Here is a 13,697-nt window from a genome sequence, read left to right on the forward strand (position 1 = left end):
TGGGCAGGTGGTTGCACTGTGATCGTGTTTGGTTGGCGAGCTTTGTTGTTTCTGCTACTCATGGCCAAGAACCCACCAACCTGAACCTGGCGGCCTCAAGTACTTCATGGAGGGAGACAGAGTAGAAATATTTCAGTAAGTGAATTAATGGACATGAACCTGCTTTCCCTCCGGCCCACAGTGTGGCGTCTTTCTCCCTGTGCCTGACACACAGTCTTGGGGGTAGGTGAGCATTAACCAAACGCGAGCTGGACATGAGGACCAGGCCCTGGCATCGTCCTCTCCGAGACCTGTCTGAGCTGGCTCCTGTGGCCCTCCGCTGCCCAGCCCTCTGGCTGCTGTTACTTGTCCCCTGTACCTTGGGTCCCCAGAACACCCACCTCCCACTCAGGCTGGCTGGCACTCATCTTACTCTGCGGAGGTGTCTGCTCCAGCCGCTGGGAGACTCCCCACAGCCCCATCGTCCTGGAGCCTCTAAAGCATCTTCAGATGTGCCAACTTGGTCCTCTCAAGGCCAGTGTTGTCCAGGCACTGGCCCAGCGCCCCCCATCTGGTGTAGGGGTACATTGTCTTCCTTTAGAAAAGCCCCGCACAAAATAGGCACACTCCCGTGTTCCTGCCGGGAGTGTAACATGGTGTAACTCCTACGGCTGGGAATTTCGTGGCCTCTATCAAACGACCCAGTTGCCTCTTGACCCAGCAGTCCTGTTTCTGGCAATTAGAGTTGTGCAATGTCGCTGAGAACACTGTTTGTAATGGGACACTGGAAACCCCCGGGGTTCATCACAGGGGCATGGCGACATTACTGAGAGTGCATCCACATAATGGAATGGTATGCAGCCATTGAAAAATGGGGACGCTTTCCAGGTACTGGGTGTCACATGGTCCCCAGGATATGTTAAGTGAAAAAAGATGTGGAATGATAGGGCTTCCACGTTACACCTAGGAGCTGAATCATGCTACCTGGAGGAGTGGCACAGGGGCCCCAAGTTTTTACCTGGTGTACCAGGTGGGCACCTATGTTATACCTGGGGGTGGCAGGTGGGTACCCATGTTACCTGGAAGGGTGGCAAGTGAGCCCACAATCATTGTGGTAGAAGCCAACCTCTCAGACAAAAGGTCCTGGTTGTGGGGTGGGGACTGGGAAAGGGTCACTCAAAAGATAGACCCCCTGGGACCTGGGACCTGCAGAGGCCCTGGCCATTGGCGTAGGCTGGGACACGGGCTCAGCAGGAGATGGCCAATGCCAAACTCCCACCACCTTCCAGCCTGGTCAGGGGCCAACTCCACTCTTCGTGAAAGAGCAACAACCCCGATGAAGTTAGCAGGAAGGGAGGAGGCCAGAGGAGGGAGGGGCCGGGCCAAGGGCCCGTGACTGACTCTCAGTGCTGTATACAGGGGCTGCAGCTGGGAACCTAGAGGCCCCGAGGGTACCCCGGCCCCAGTTATCTCCAGGCTCCCCTTCAGCCCTACCAGGGTTGCTGCTGTGGTTTCCTGCTGGCGCCTCTGGTCTCCACAGCCACGGCCCCCCCATGCTGCACTAATGGCTCAGCCTGGAGCCCCAGGGACCTCCCCCGCCCCCCCAGGCTGCTCTGCCAGCCCCCTTACCCCCTCACTGCTGAAACCCAATCCTCTGCGGCAGCTTGGCTCAGCAGAACAGCAGACCGCCCTGCTTGTCAGGCCTGCCGCACCCTACCTGCTCTCTGCTACGGAGACCCCAGCCCAGCACCGGCCCGAGGAGCCAGAGCCTGCTCCCGGTCCAGGCCAGCCAGACCCTCCAGGCCACCGAATCCCAGACAGCCAGGCCAGTGCTTCCCCACCTCCCTCTCGGGCTTGGCTCCTCTCCTCCACCTCTCCTGGCACCTGCAGTGACCGCCCCGCCTGGCCAGCCCCTGGGACTGACCCTCTCTTCTTTCTAAGCCCCTGCCACCTCGTCACCACCCCCAACCCTCTTAGTACCCCCACCTCGGCTTCAACCATGAAGACCCCCTCAGGGCCAGAGGAGGCCCGGCAGCCCGCCTCGGACATCCGCGTGTTCGCCAGCAGCTGCACACTGCATGGGCTGGGCCATGTCTTCGGCCCGGGGAGCCTGACCCCGCGCCGGGCGCTGTGGGCTGTGGCCGTGCTCCTGTCGCTGGCAGCCTTCCTCTACCAGGTGGCAGAGAGGGTGCGCTACTATGGGGAGTTCCACCACGAGACGGCCCTGGACGAGCGCGAGAGCCACCAGCTCACCTTCCCAGCCATCACCCTCTGCAACATCAACCCGCTGCGCCGCTCGCGCCTCACACCCAACGACCTGCACTGGGCCGGGCAGGCGCTGCTGGGCCTGGAGCCCGCTGAGCACGCCGCCTTCCTGCGTGCCCTGGGCCAGCCACCCACGCCACCCGGCTTCATGCCCAGTCCCACCTTCGACATGGCCCGACTCTACGCCCGGGCGGGGCACAGCCTGAAGGACATGCTGCTGGACTGCCGCTACCGTGGCCAGCCATGCGGGCCGGAGAACTTCACTGCGGTGAGCTGGCCGCCTGCCCTGCCCTGCCTGGGACCCAGGAGTGCCAGCCAGTCCCTGGCCAGGACCCACCATCCCCAGCCTTGTCAGCCCAGGCTCCCCCAAAGCCAGGGAAACTTCATACATGTACCCGGGGACCCTTTCCTCCCCAGCCAGGCCCCAGGCCCTCACCCCACCAGTGCCCTTCTGTTCAGCCCCGGAAGCTGTCCTCCATGGGGTTCTCTCTGTCGCTCAGCTGGACTGCAGTGTGCAAGGTCACACCTACCAGCATGGGGCACTCACCCAGATGGGCTCCAGGCCCTGGGTCTGGTCTGTGGAGACCCTGCTCCTGGGGGTGGGTCGATGCTAGTAGGACTGTTCTAGGGCAGAAGACCACTCTCTCTGCCAAGGTAGGGGCTGCTTTTCTCTCTTCCTCTTCAACATTCTGCCAGTCCTGGAGGCGGGCAACTGGGATCCACTGCCTTTTACCCCAGTCTCCAAAGAACCCGTTGCTGAGCCCTGGGCTGGGGGTGGAGAGGAAGGAAGAGTTGGGGTGATGGGAGCCATGAGAGTCCAACCACATGTGCCTGCTGAGGACAGGGCCGGGGGCACTGAGATGTGGGCCTCAGTGTTCCAAGGAGAGACCCCAGTAGAGGATGGGAGGGCAGAGGCTCCAGGGCACTGTCGGCCTGGTTGGGCTTCCTATTCCCCGGTGAAGTCTGCCCCTGCCTGCCCACCCCCAGATCTTCACCCGCATGGGGCAGTGCTACACCTTCAACTCTGGTGCCAACGGGGCAGAGCTTCTTACCACCCCCAAGGGCGGCGCGGGCAACGGGCTGGAGGTCATGCTGGATGTGCAGGAGGATGAGTACCTGCCCGTGTGGAAGGACGTGGGTATGGGAGCGCACGTGTGGTGGCTGGAGTGGGGCACCCAGGGGGCATGGAAGGCTCTGGGGAGGAGAGGAGCAGGTGCCGGGTGGGACCTGAAGCAGTCTTTCCTTGTGAGAAGGGGGTGGGCAGGGTTGGTCCATCACCATCCTGGGGGAGAAGGGGCTGCAGCAGGAGAGCTCCCGGGATGCAGGCCTAGGTCCCCCTTCCCCCACAGAGGAGACACTGTTTGAGGTGGGAATCCGAGTGCAGATCCACAGCCAGGAGGAGCCGCCCATCATTGACCAGCTGGGCTTTGGGGCACCCCCTGGCTACCAGACTTTTGTGTCCTGCCAGCAGCAGCAAGTATCCTCCCCTGGACCTACAAACCCCCTCCTTCAGACCACACCACCTTAACTCCAACCCCTCGGCTCTTCCGAAGGGTCAGAGGCCTCTATCTCCCAGCAGCTGTTCACTGTCCCTGGGTGCCCCACTTCCCTGGAAGCGTCCTTAACCAGCCCCTCTACAGCTAAGCTTCCTGCCACCGCCCTGGGGCGACTGCAGCTCCGCATCTCTGGACCCTGACTTTGAGCCGGAACCCTCTGACTCCCTGGACTCCCCCAGCCCCACTCCAGGCCCCAGGCCTCCCTATAGTCTAGTGGGCTGTCGCCTGATCTGTGAGACCCGCTACGTGGCTCGGAAATGTGGCTGCCGAATGATGCACATGCCGGGTAAGGGGCTGGGAAGCCAAAGAGGGGTCGGATGTGGAGGGGCCCAGGGCCTGGGAGGCCTCCCTGAAGCTGTCCCCCCCACCAGGTGGCGCTCCCGTGTGCAGCCCCCAGCAGTATAAGGACTGCGCCAACCCCGCGCTGGGTAAGGGGCAAGCCTCCCCGCCTATCGTTTCTACCCCGTTCGGCCTGTTATCCCCACCCCGCAGCGACAGCCCTGACCTGGGCAACTGTGGCCCGCAGATGCCATGCTGCGGAAGGACGCGTGCACCTGCCGCAACCCGTGCGCCAGCACGCGCTACGCCAAGGAGCTCTCCATGGTGCGGATGCCGAGCCGCGCTGCTACCCGCTACCTGGCCCGGAAATACAACCGCAGCGAGGCCTACATCGTGTGAGCTGGCGGGACACGGGCAGGGGAGGGGCGGGAACCCTTCTCCTGGCCGAGTCTTCCTTCTCACACCTGGGTGCGACACCAGTCTGCACGCCATCACAGGGCTCTAGGACTCTGGACAAGCTGCCTAACCTTTCTGACGCTGTGTCTTCTGCAAACAGGGGTTGGTGATGCCCCTCCCAGGGCTCTTGCAAGGAGTCAGAGCCTAAAGAAGGATCACCTGTTTCCCGCCAGTAGCTGGCACCAGGGGCTGTCCAGTGAACATTCCCACCTCTCTTTTCCTCCAGGGAGAACGTGCTGGTGCTGGACATCTTCTTTGAGGCCCTCAACTACGAGACCGTGGAGCAGAAGAAGGCCTATGAGGTGTCAGAGCTGCTTGGTGTGTGTGTGCCTCGGGGGTGTAGGGAGGGGTGGGCACAGCAGGCAGCTGTGAGCTGACTGACGGGTGACTGGGTGTCCACAGGCGACATTGGGGGCCAGATGGGACTGTTCATCGGGGCCAGCCTGCTCACCATCCTTGAGATCCTGGACTACCTCTGCGAGGTGGGCCCGGGGCCTCAGCTGGGGGAGGGGGCAACAAGCCATAGGACCCAGGGGCAAGGTGTAAGGGGGCCAACTGCCGCACTGCTTGCCCCCAGGTATTCCGAGACAGGGTCCTGAGATACTTCTGGAACCGAAAGCGCTCCCAAAAGCATTCCAGCAGCAATCTGGTAACAGCCCCCTCTTCCTCCCCTGCCATGTCCGTCTGGATGCCCCACCCCCGACCCTAACCCCTAAGCCTAGAACACCATCCCTACCTAGCTGGGGAAAAACAGAGCGGCAGGGAGGGGTGAGCAGTGACCTTGGCTGGTTTCTGGGAGGACCCCGCCCCTCCTCTGACCCTGTCCCTCCTCCCACAGCTTCAGGAAGGGCTGGGCAGCCATGGAAACCAAGTGCCCCACCTCAGCTTGGGCCCCAGGTAACAAAAAAAGGTTCCCTGAGGTCAAGGGAGGAGGGGCAGGTACAGTCCAGAGGGCCAAGTGCAGGTCCAGGAGGGCAGGGGCCGGGCAGTGGGTGCGAGGCCCCCTGTCCCAGGACTGTGACCTGTGTCTCAGCAGGCCTCCCACCCCTCCCTGTGCCGTCACCAGGACTCTGTCTGCCTCCCACCGCACCTGCTACCTCGTCACACAGCTCTAGGCCCGATGTCTGTGTCTTCAGGGCCACACCTTGACATCCTGGACATGCCCAACCTGCGCGTAACTTTGCCATCTTCACCCCAATAAAGTTCTAGTGCATCAGTCTCGGCTGTCCCTCTTACAGGCAGACTAGTCAGGCCAAGGTTAGCACTACTCAGGCACAAGAAGACCTCTGCCAGCCATCATCTGGAGGACATGGTGCCTGGAATGTGGGAGGGATCCGAGTGAACCTCCGGAAACCTCTCTGGGAGAGAACAGTACAAGGATGCCAAGTCATTCGCACCTCAGTGGGAATGAGTTTATCAGACGGACACACCAGAAAGAAGGGAACCCAACCAAGGTCAGGTGTCCGTGTGGAGAGGAGTCAGTGACAGGACAGTCCCGTTTGGGGACTATAGGGAATGGCTGGTAACAGGCTCTGACCCAGAGCCTGGCAAGAAGTGAGGGAGCAAGCAGCGAGAAGACAGAGGGACTCCCCACTTCCCAGAACACAAGCCGTCGTCCTGCCTTTCTTAGATCATGACTTTTTCTCACATTTGGGACCAAGCTCCAGCACGCCCCGTCTCCATGGCAACAGGTCTCATTTCCCCAACCTCCCCACAACAGCGGCCCCAGGTTGAGATGTGAGGGCGGCCCTCCCTTCCCGCTCCTGCCAGTGAGGACACACCCAGGCCCCGGCCATGGCCGCCTGCCCTGCTGGTTCCCTGTACCCAGGACTGGAAAACTGACAAATAAGGGAGCAGGGAGGCGGTGTTCCTGATCTAACCGCGTCTCTGGGTCTCTCCTGTCCCAGCCCCTCGGCAGGCCTGGGTATGGGGGGAGAGAATGAGGAGGAAAGGGACCGGGGGTGGGGGGGAGATACGGAGAACAAGGAAAGGCCTGGCCCTCTTCTCGTCCTATGGAAGCCCATCCTTGCTCTCAGATGCCGACTGCCTAAACCCTCAGGACTGTCTCGGGCCATCCTGGGTAGAGCGGGAAAGGGGTACACACGAGTGCATAAGCACACGTGTGGGCACAGCAATGCCCCTGAGCCCAGCCATAAGGGGTGAGGGTCACAGTCTCCAGCCCCCAGCCTTAGGCCACTCAGAGCAGCACAGCAAGGACGGGACAGCTGGGTTGTGTCCCAGCTGGAAACAGCGTAGCAGAGGGTGGTGAAGCGGAGCAGAGAACGCCACCCAAACCCACCCCCTCTCAGAGCCACTCTACCACCACATCAGCCAGACTGTGGGAAAGGAGCCAATTTATGAAATTAAATAAAGTCCGTGGAGGGAGGGAGAACCCGCACAAAGGTGCCTCTACCCTGGCGGGCCCGGCACAGCTAGAGCTCAGCACACTGTGCATCCCTGTTTTTCTTCCCCTCCTGGGAGGGGGCCGAAGTAGGTCAGGCCCCAGCCTGGCGGTCAGGGTCCAGGAGCCTAGGGGGGGCAGAAGTCAGAGAAGTAGGGGTGCTGCAGGGCCTCCTCGGCTGAGATGCGCTGGACAGGGTTACATTTCAGGAGGTTCTAGAGGCACGAAAGGAAGGTGTGGCAGGGTCAGGCAGGGTCAGCGGCCCAGAGCCCACCCTCCCCCAGGCCCTCTGGACAAGTATCCTGACCACCCTCTACCCCTGCCCTCGGTCACCTGCAGCAGGTCCCTCCCTGTGGCATTGAGCTTGGGTACGACGTTCACCAGGGACGTTGTAGCTGGATACATTGGGTAGGGCTGTGGGGGGGCAGGGAGAGTCAGACCAGGGTGTAGGGTGTGGAGGCTGCCAGAGCTGAGACAGAAGAGGGACCACCAATGAACCGTGACTCCCCATCCCCATCACACCTTATAGTCTGGCAGCTTGGTCATGGCGGGCCATTGCTCCTCAGTAGGTGTCCCCAGCAGGGTGTCCATGGGGTCAAGGATCACTCAGTGCAAAGGGGCTGGGGGGTGGGGGGGCTCTTCCCCTCCCAGGGGATATTCCTCATACCCACCCCTGCCTTCCTCGCTTTACCCCCCAGGTCACAACAGAAGCGGCCCCAACACATGTAACTATCATTTTTAGTCCCATCTGCACGGTGTTTACTGCAGGCAGGGAGCTACTGATACAAAAGGTTAACTGCTTTGACCTAAACCCTGATATCCATGGTCCTGATGACCAGTGAGCCTTCCCTGACTCCCACCGATCCTCCGCCTGCTCCTTTTGGCTCCCTGGTCCTAAGAAGTCCCCTCTCAGCTGGAGGAGCCTCCTCTTGGCTTCCTCCCCCAAGGAGCCCTCCTTGTCTATATGTCACACACTCTCCAGCTGGCAGCATGCAGCTGCACTGTGACAACCAGCGGTGTCAACCACCCTCAGAAGCCCTGAGCCCCTCTCCATTCTGGCCTAGTCCATCACCACCCTCACTCTGCATTCTGAGCTCCACGGCTCATCACCCCCCCTCCAGAGGGCTCAAGGCGAATGGTAATAGAAGGGTATCGGAAGATCCTCTTCAATTGGTCATCTACGTCGTTGCCAGGGAAGAGAGGCCGCCCCGCATTGGCCAGCTCTGGGAGAAAGAGGAGGGGGTGAGAGGACCTGACACATGAAGCACCCATCATTCCCATGGGACCCTCTGTGCCCCCATCCCCAAGGGGACCCTCCAAACCCTATTGGGCAACCCAAAAAGGAGAGAAAGTGCCTCTGCAGACCCGCAGCATCACCTGCAAAGATGCAGCCGGCTGACCACATGTCGATGGACGTGGAGTACAGCTTGGCCCCAAAGAGGACATCCGGTGGGCGGTACCACAGCGTGACCACCTGGAGAAGACCCCACCCACAGGGACCGCCCACTTAGAGGGCTGGGAGGAGCAGCTCAGAAAGGAGGGGAAAATGTTTTGGGTCTTGGAGTGGGAGCTGAGAGATGCTCACTAGGGACACCCTCCCTCACCCCCATATCACACTCCCCAGCTCACCTCAGCTGAGTAACAGCGAACAGGGATCCCAAAGGCTCGAGCCAACCCGAAATCAGCCAGTTTCAACTCCCCATTCTGATGATGGAGATGGGAGGAACAAGAGAGGGGCGTTTCAACAGTGTGAAGGCCGGCTCCCTTATCGCTCGCCCTCAACACCAGCCTCCCCAATCTCCCACCTTCGCCCTGAGAGGTACCCTGTTTATGAGCAGATTCTGGGGCTTCAGGTCCCTGTGCAGCACGTTGCGACTGTGACAAAATCCTAGGCCTTTTAGCAGCTGGAAGAGGAATGACTGGGGGAGGGGCAGGCAGGAAGGCATCAGACCCTCCGGAAAGGAAGCTGTGCCCAGCAATGGATCACACGCCCCTCTTCAACCCTCTGCTTTACCTGGAACCAACCTGTCTTTCAGCACCAAGGTCAGTTCGACATCATTCATTCACTATTGAGGACCTACTTTATATTACGCTGAAAGTGAAGTATTAGAAGCAAACAGTGAACAGGGGCCCTGGTCCCCACCTTTCTGAAACTTAGAGCCTAGTGGGCCTTCCTACTTTCCAAGCCCACAGTGACCTCTCCCCTACCTGGCCTCATGTGAACACACACATCGTGACCATCAACATATATATTGTGCTGTATTATTATTCAGCACCAGTTACCCCTGGAACCTGGGACAAGGCACTTGGCCTTGGGCCTAGAACTGTGCCTGGTGCATGGCAAAGCATTCAGTATTTGTTGAATGAATGAACGTATTTCTCTGAATCTCATTTTCTCATCTGTCAAGTGTAAATCATATCATTGAGACCAGAGCACTGCTGTCAGGTGAAAGAGCTCATGTGAAAATGCTCGCTAAGATGGAGGCCCCTGGAGAGCAGAAACAGGGTTTTCTCAGTCCCTGACATCCCAGTGTGTCCATGTTCAGGGCCCGAACTTCAGGTGCTCAAAGAGTAGGTATACTGAATATAGACTCCAACCCCGGCCTCCATGAGTCCCCACAATCCCCACAACACCAGCCCCCTCACCTTCACAATTTCAGGGTCTAGGTCACCATTGCAGCTGTCAAAATACTTCTTAAGGTCCTAAAAGGGGACGGGGTGGGGATGAGGGAACAGGACAGAGTTTAACCTTAGTCTGGGCCCCTATACCCTCCCAAGGCTACTGTCCCCCAAATCTCCCTTTCACCTGGTCACAGAACTCAAAAACCAAAGTCAGCTTCTTGTCGCTATGCAGGACGTCATGAAGCCTAGGGAAAAATAAGGACTTGGTCAGGCAGGTCCACGGGCGTGGCCTAATATCCCACTACCAGTACAACCCATCTCTGAAGCCCCCACCTCCTCCAACCGGCCACACAGGCAAGGAGGACCCTGACAGTCTACACACCTGACGATGTTCTTGTGCTTCAGTTCTTTGAGTAGGCAGATTTCCCGAAGGGCAGAACTCGGCACTCCCTACGCATAGGAGGGTACCGGGAGTGGGAATATACAGTCACATCCCACCCTGCCTAGGCCCTCAACCATCCCCCTGGCCCAGGTGCTCCAGTCCTACCTCATCATCGTCATCCAGCCTCACCCGTTTCAGAGCCACGATCTCATGAGTCTCCCGGTTTTTGGCCTTGAACACTGTTCCGTAGGTGCCTAGAGGAAGGAGATCAGGGGTGAGGGAAAGGATGGGGCATCCTAGGAAGTCCCTCCCGGGAGGGGAGGCATCACGGGAGTGTATTTCTGATGCCTGTAGGAATAAGGGAAGAGATTCAGGGTGAAGGCCGGGCATGGCAGAGCTTTGTGAGTGAGGACGTGGCAGAGAAGGGGCCTGCTGAGGCTCAACGTGTCTGAAGCAGGGAGAGGCTGTGGCTGCCAGGGTAGGAGGTCTATAACAAAGGCAGTGCTTTGGGAGGGTCTGGAAATAGTGAGCAGGGGTCTGGGAAAGGAATGAGGGCCGGCAGAAATATTGAGGTTGGAGGTCTGCTGCGAGCACTGAGGCTGGGGGGGATTCTTTAAGTGGTTCTGAAGCTGGGCGTAGGAAATGCAGGAAGTGCTGAGGTCGGGAGATCGGGGCTACAGGGAGTGCTAAGGTTGAGAGGGGGCGTCTGCAGGAAATGCTGACGGGAGGATTGTTGTCTGCACGGAGTGTTAAGCTCGAGGCCAGGGAGGCAGCCAGTGTTGAGGTCGGAGTCTGGGCATTGCTGATGGTAGAGGAGCTAGAGATGCAAGGAATGCAGAAGATCGTGTAGGAACATTTGGTGGTCCCATTACCTTCCCCAATCTTCTCCAGTTTCTCGTATTTCTGCATCGCGGCAGCCGCGGGGACCCCTGCGGGCCCTCGGTTCTAATACTTCGGCCCCGGCGTTGCAGAGGAGGCGGCACCCTAGCCTCTGGCCCTGCCCCGCCTTCCTGCCTGCGCATGGGCTTCCGGGGCTTGTAGTCCTAGGACGACCAGGTTTCCCAGTAATGCCAGGGGCTTTCGACAACAAAACTACAACCCCCAGCAGGCTGCGCTCAGACTCTCTGCAGCACTCGTCTCCCGGGTCTCCGGTTCAATCGCGGAGGCAAACCCTGGACTTCAAGTCCCAGGAAGCACCACGTGTCCGCTTTCCCGACGCTCAGACCAAACGCCGCGGCTCCTAGTGTGCCTCCCACTTGTTATTTCTTTCTGTGATGACAACTTTAGTTTGTAAAGGGCCTCTTCGGGACTGCACGTTCCAGAATGCAGCAGGGGTGGGGCGCTCTCTGGGTTTTGGGATTTGACGGCATACATCTCGGGCTTTTGTGGCCTGGCTCTGAACCGGTTGATGGTGTTGAGGTCCCAACGACCTCCTGACAATCTCAGCATGTGTTTCTACTTCATCCCAGGTCATCTGGTGCCCCTAGGGTTGATTGGAGAATGGCTCCGAGCTGATAATGACTTTACAAGGACCAGCTGACCATAGGGATGGGCAAAGAGGCAGGTGTGCCCCATTTGAAATATACGACAGAGACCATTATTTTCTCTGGACCCTGTTTGTCGGCTGGGAGCCCATCTGACTCTAGTCGCTCGCTGTATTCTGACATCCCGAGGCAAGCGGGCTGGAGCATTGGGAGTCGTTTCCCCCACCCCCATCCCTATACCAGTCGCCAGAGCCTGGGCCCACTGGAGTCAGCCAGGGTGTGGCCGAGGGCTGGCAGGTTGGTTACCGCCCTCAACAGACAGAAGCACAGACGGATGGCTACACTTGCAACAAACAGCCTTGACCTCATCCCTTAAGGAGTTGATTACAGATTTTCTTGCACTGCTCTCTAATTTTCTCATGATTGCATTTTTGAGGGCTGTGAACTGGACGAAAACAGCCCCAAACAGCACTCCTCGGCGCAGGAACCAGAGTTGGTGCTAAACATTTGTCAATTAACTCGTTTATATCTGAACGTTTTCTGCATACACGATGCTGTGCTTCACCCAGCGGCAGACGACAGAAAAGAAGCGAAAAATATATTTCTTATCTGGAAGGATTTATAATTTAGTTGAGGAAACGAGAAGTAGGCAGGTTTTTAAAAGGCAGGTGACAATCATGAATAAAGTGAGGGAGGTGACGGCAGGGAATCTCTCCCAGGCAGAAGTTCCACTTTCGGAAAGTCTAGCTCAGCTCAGGGTAAAGGGCATCAAGCCTCCATCCCGCATCACCCTTCTCGGCGCCCCCACCCCTCCGCTCCGCCCTGCCCTCCAAGCAAAGCCAGGGGCTTTCTTGGAGGCACTGGGGGTAATTGGGGAATAGGGTCGGCAGGCAAGAGAGAATCTTGACCCCGATGCATTTATATTTCAACTTCCTCCGCTCCAAATTTCTTGATCATCTTTGTGCCTCCGTTTTCCTGCCTGGGATACCCAGCGTGAGGCGGACTCTTTTCTGTGCCTCATGGAGCTAAGAGACTGCGTCCCCGGGGCGCCCGAGCCCCGTGTGGGGAAGCCCGGGGCTGGGGGGGGGGCCTCGCGGGGCCCGGCCGCGGGACAGCGGGGGGTGGGCTCCCGGACGCGAGGCTCGGGTGCCTGGCAGTGCCTGGAAGCGCGCTTCCGCCGCCGGGTCTTGGCGGCGGCTCCCCGCCTCCGCACCAGCTACGCGAGGCCGCGCACGGTGCGCCGGGGGGCGCGCACGCAGGGGGCTGGCCTGCCCACGGCGCGGGGGAAAGTTGAGTTGGAAGAAGTTGGGAGCGGCGGGGGCGCGTTCCGAGGTGGGCAAGGGGGAGTCGTCGGGAGCGCGCGAGGGCGCCGGAGAGCGGGGAGAGACCCCAAGACCCCCAGGCTCGAAGTCCAGAGCAAGCGGGTAAGCCGAGAGGTGGCGGCGGGGGAGGGCCAGGGCCGCGGAGGGAGGAAGGGAGGGGGAAGGAAAGGGGGGAACTCGGGACTCGGAGCGGGGAGGGAGTGGAAGTGGAGGAAAGGGCGGAGACTGGGGCGCGGGGAAGCGAGGTCTTGGGGAGAAGGATGGGGAGGCGAGCGGAGTGCTGGTCCGAAGCGGGATCCGGGGTCCGCTTCTTCCCGTTGCCTAAGGCGAGGGTGTCGCGCCCCCTGCCACCAGGAGGGGGTAGTAGTCTCAGGGAGGCGCCGCCGGCCCTCCCAGCTCCTGGGCGGGTTCCAGACGACACCCATCCCCTGCGACCCCCTATTCTGTCCTTCTCAGGCCTGCCCTGGGCGCCCAGCCTGGAGGTTGTCCGGGGCCTCCGCCCCCAACCTCTGGGTTAGGAGGAAGAGCCGAGAAGACTAGGTGGGGGGACGGGTGGGGGGTCAGGACAAGGGGTCAGGCCGAAGTGGGAGCAGCTGGGTGGGGATGGGAAAGACGAGCCCCGAGAGTTGGACCTGATTCCTGGGGGTTTGAGTGGGGTGGGGGTGGGGGCGGTGCTGCCTGAAATCCCGGGTCCATTTTTTTCCTCCACCCTCCGCCTCCCATCCCCGCCAACCCCACGTCGAATTGTTGTGGAATGTGCGAATTCACTTGGGGGAAGGTTAATGCTCAAGTGGGGGTCCGGGGTGATAATCCCTTGGGCTGGGGGAGAGATGCTAATCCTCCGGGCCGGTCGGGGCTGGTCCCCGGAATGTGCCCCCACCCCGGATTATCGGCACCGATGCTCTGGACAGAAGCTGCTTTGTGTTCTAGGGTGGCGGGGGAGGGGGCGGG

General features: G+C 59.9%; 3 protein-coding genes across 11 annotated transcripts in view; 2 read left to right on the forward strand and 1 right to left on the reverse strand.

Annotated features, from left to right (window-relative positions):
• Positions 1-1,648: 1,648 nt before the first annotated feature.
• On the forward strand, positions 1,649-5,753 carry ASIC3 (acid sensing ion channel subunit 3). Of its 6 annotated transcripts, none has more exons than XM_019655351.1 (11): positions 1,950-2,512; positions 3,232-3,382; positions 3,594-3,721; positions 3,885-4,086; positions 4,172-4,228; positions 4,327-4,474; positions 4,762-4,853; positions 4,938-5,017; positions 5,113-5,184; positions 5,374-5,432; positions 5,572-5,751. In XM_019655351.1, the coding sequence occupies exons 1-11, from the start codon at positions 1,979-1,981 to the stop codon at positions 5,648-5,650; spliced, it is 1,602 nt and encodes a 533-aa protein (XP_019510896.1). In that variant the 5' UTR covers positions 1,950-1,978; the 3' UTR covers positions 5,651-5,751. The 6 variants fall into 6 exon arrangements, 4 of the variants coding, with proteins under 4 accessions (XP_019510896.1, XP_019510895.1, XP_019510897.1 ...); XM_019655350.1 differs by having other exon boundaries at positions 5,569-5,734; XM_019655352.1 differs by having other exon boundaries at positions 5,602-5,734.
• Positions 5,754-6,872: 1,119 nt separating this feature from the next.
• CDK5 (cyclin dependent kinase 5) lies at positions 6,873-10,940 on the reverse strand. 4 transcript variants are annotated; one of them, XM_019655375.1, is made up of 12 exons: positions 10,813-10,938; positions 10,106-10,194; positions 9,941-10,008; positions 9,743-9,803; positions 9,583-9,639; positions 8,760-8,855; positions 8,566-8,640; positions 8,314-8,410; positions 8,090-8,159; positions 7,459-7,519; positions 7,270-7,350; positions 6,873-7,151 (listed from the first exon to the last, which is right to left on the reverse strand). In XM_019655375.1, the coding sequence occupies exons 1-12, from the start codon at positions 10,847-10,849 to the stop codon at positions 7,065-7,067; spliced, it is 879 nt and encodes a 292-aa protein (XP_019510920.1). In that variant the 5' UTR covers positions 10,850-10,938; the 3' UTR covers positions 6,873-7,064. The 4 variants fall into 4 exon arrangements, with proteins under 4 accessions (XP_019510920.1, XP_019510919.1, XP_019510922.1 ...); XM_019655374.1 differs by lacking the exon at positions 7,459-7,519 and having other exon boundaries at positions 7,270-7,405; positions 8,018-8,159; positions 10,813-10,940; XM_019655377.1 differs by lacking the exon at positions 8,760-8,855 and having other exon boundaries at positions 10,813-10,939.
• Positions 10,941-12,699: 1,759 nt separating this feature from the next.
• SLC4A2 (solute carrier family 4 member 2) overlaps positions 12,700-13,697 on the forward strand; it is a 14,735-nt gene continuing 13,737 nt past the window's right edge. Inside the window, exon 1 of the mRNA XM_019655364.1 lies at positions 12,700-12,848. The gene's annotated coding sequence lies outside the window, so the exon portion shown is untranslated. The remainder of the gene's footprint in view (positions 12,849-13,697) is intronic.

Source organism: Hipposideros armiger, unplaced genomic scaffold, assembly GCF_001890085.2.
Source record: "Hipposideros armiger isolate ML-2016 unplaced genomic scaffold, ASM189008v1 scaffold_239, whole genome shotgun sequence".
Taxonomy (NCBI): Eukaryota; Metazoa; Chordata; class Mammalia; order Chiroptera; family Hipposideridae; genus Hipposideros; species Hipposideros armiger.

Coding starts and splice junctions, on each gene's coding strand:
- ASIC3 (XM_019655349.1), top strand. CDS start 1,979: ATGAAGACCCCCTCAGGGCCAGAGGAGGCCCGGCAGCCCGCCTCGGAC. Junction 4,475..4,761: donor CGCAGCGAGGCCTACATCGT/GTGAGCTGGCGG, acceptor CTTTTCCTCCAG/GGAGAACGTGCTGGTGCTGG. Junction 5,018..5,112: donor TCCTGGACTACCTCTGCGAG/GTGGGCCCGGGG, acceptor GCTTGCCCCCAG/GTATTCCGAGACAGGGTCCT.
- CDK5 (XM_019655374.1), bottom strand. CDS start 10,849: ATGCAGAAATACGAGAAACTGGAGAAGATTGGGGAAG. Junction 8,856..9,582: donor TAGACCCTGAAATTGTGAAG/GTGAGGGGGCTG, acceptor CCCCTCCCCCAG/TCATTCCTCTTCCAGCTGCT. Junction 7,152..7,269: donor CAGGGAGGGACCTGCTGCAG/GTGACCGAGGGC, acceptor TCGTGCCTCTAG/AACCTCCTGAAATGTAACCC.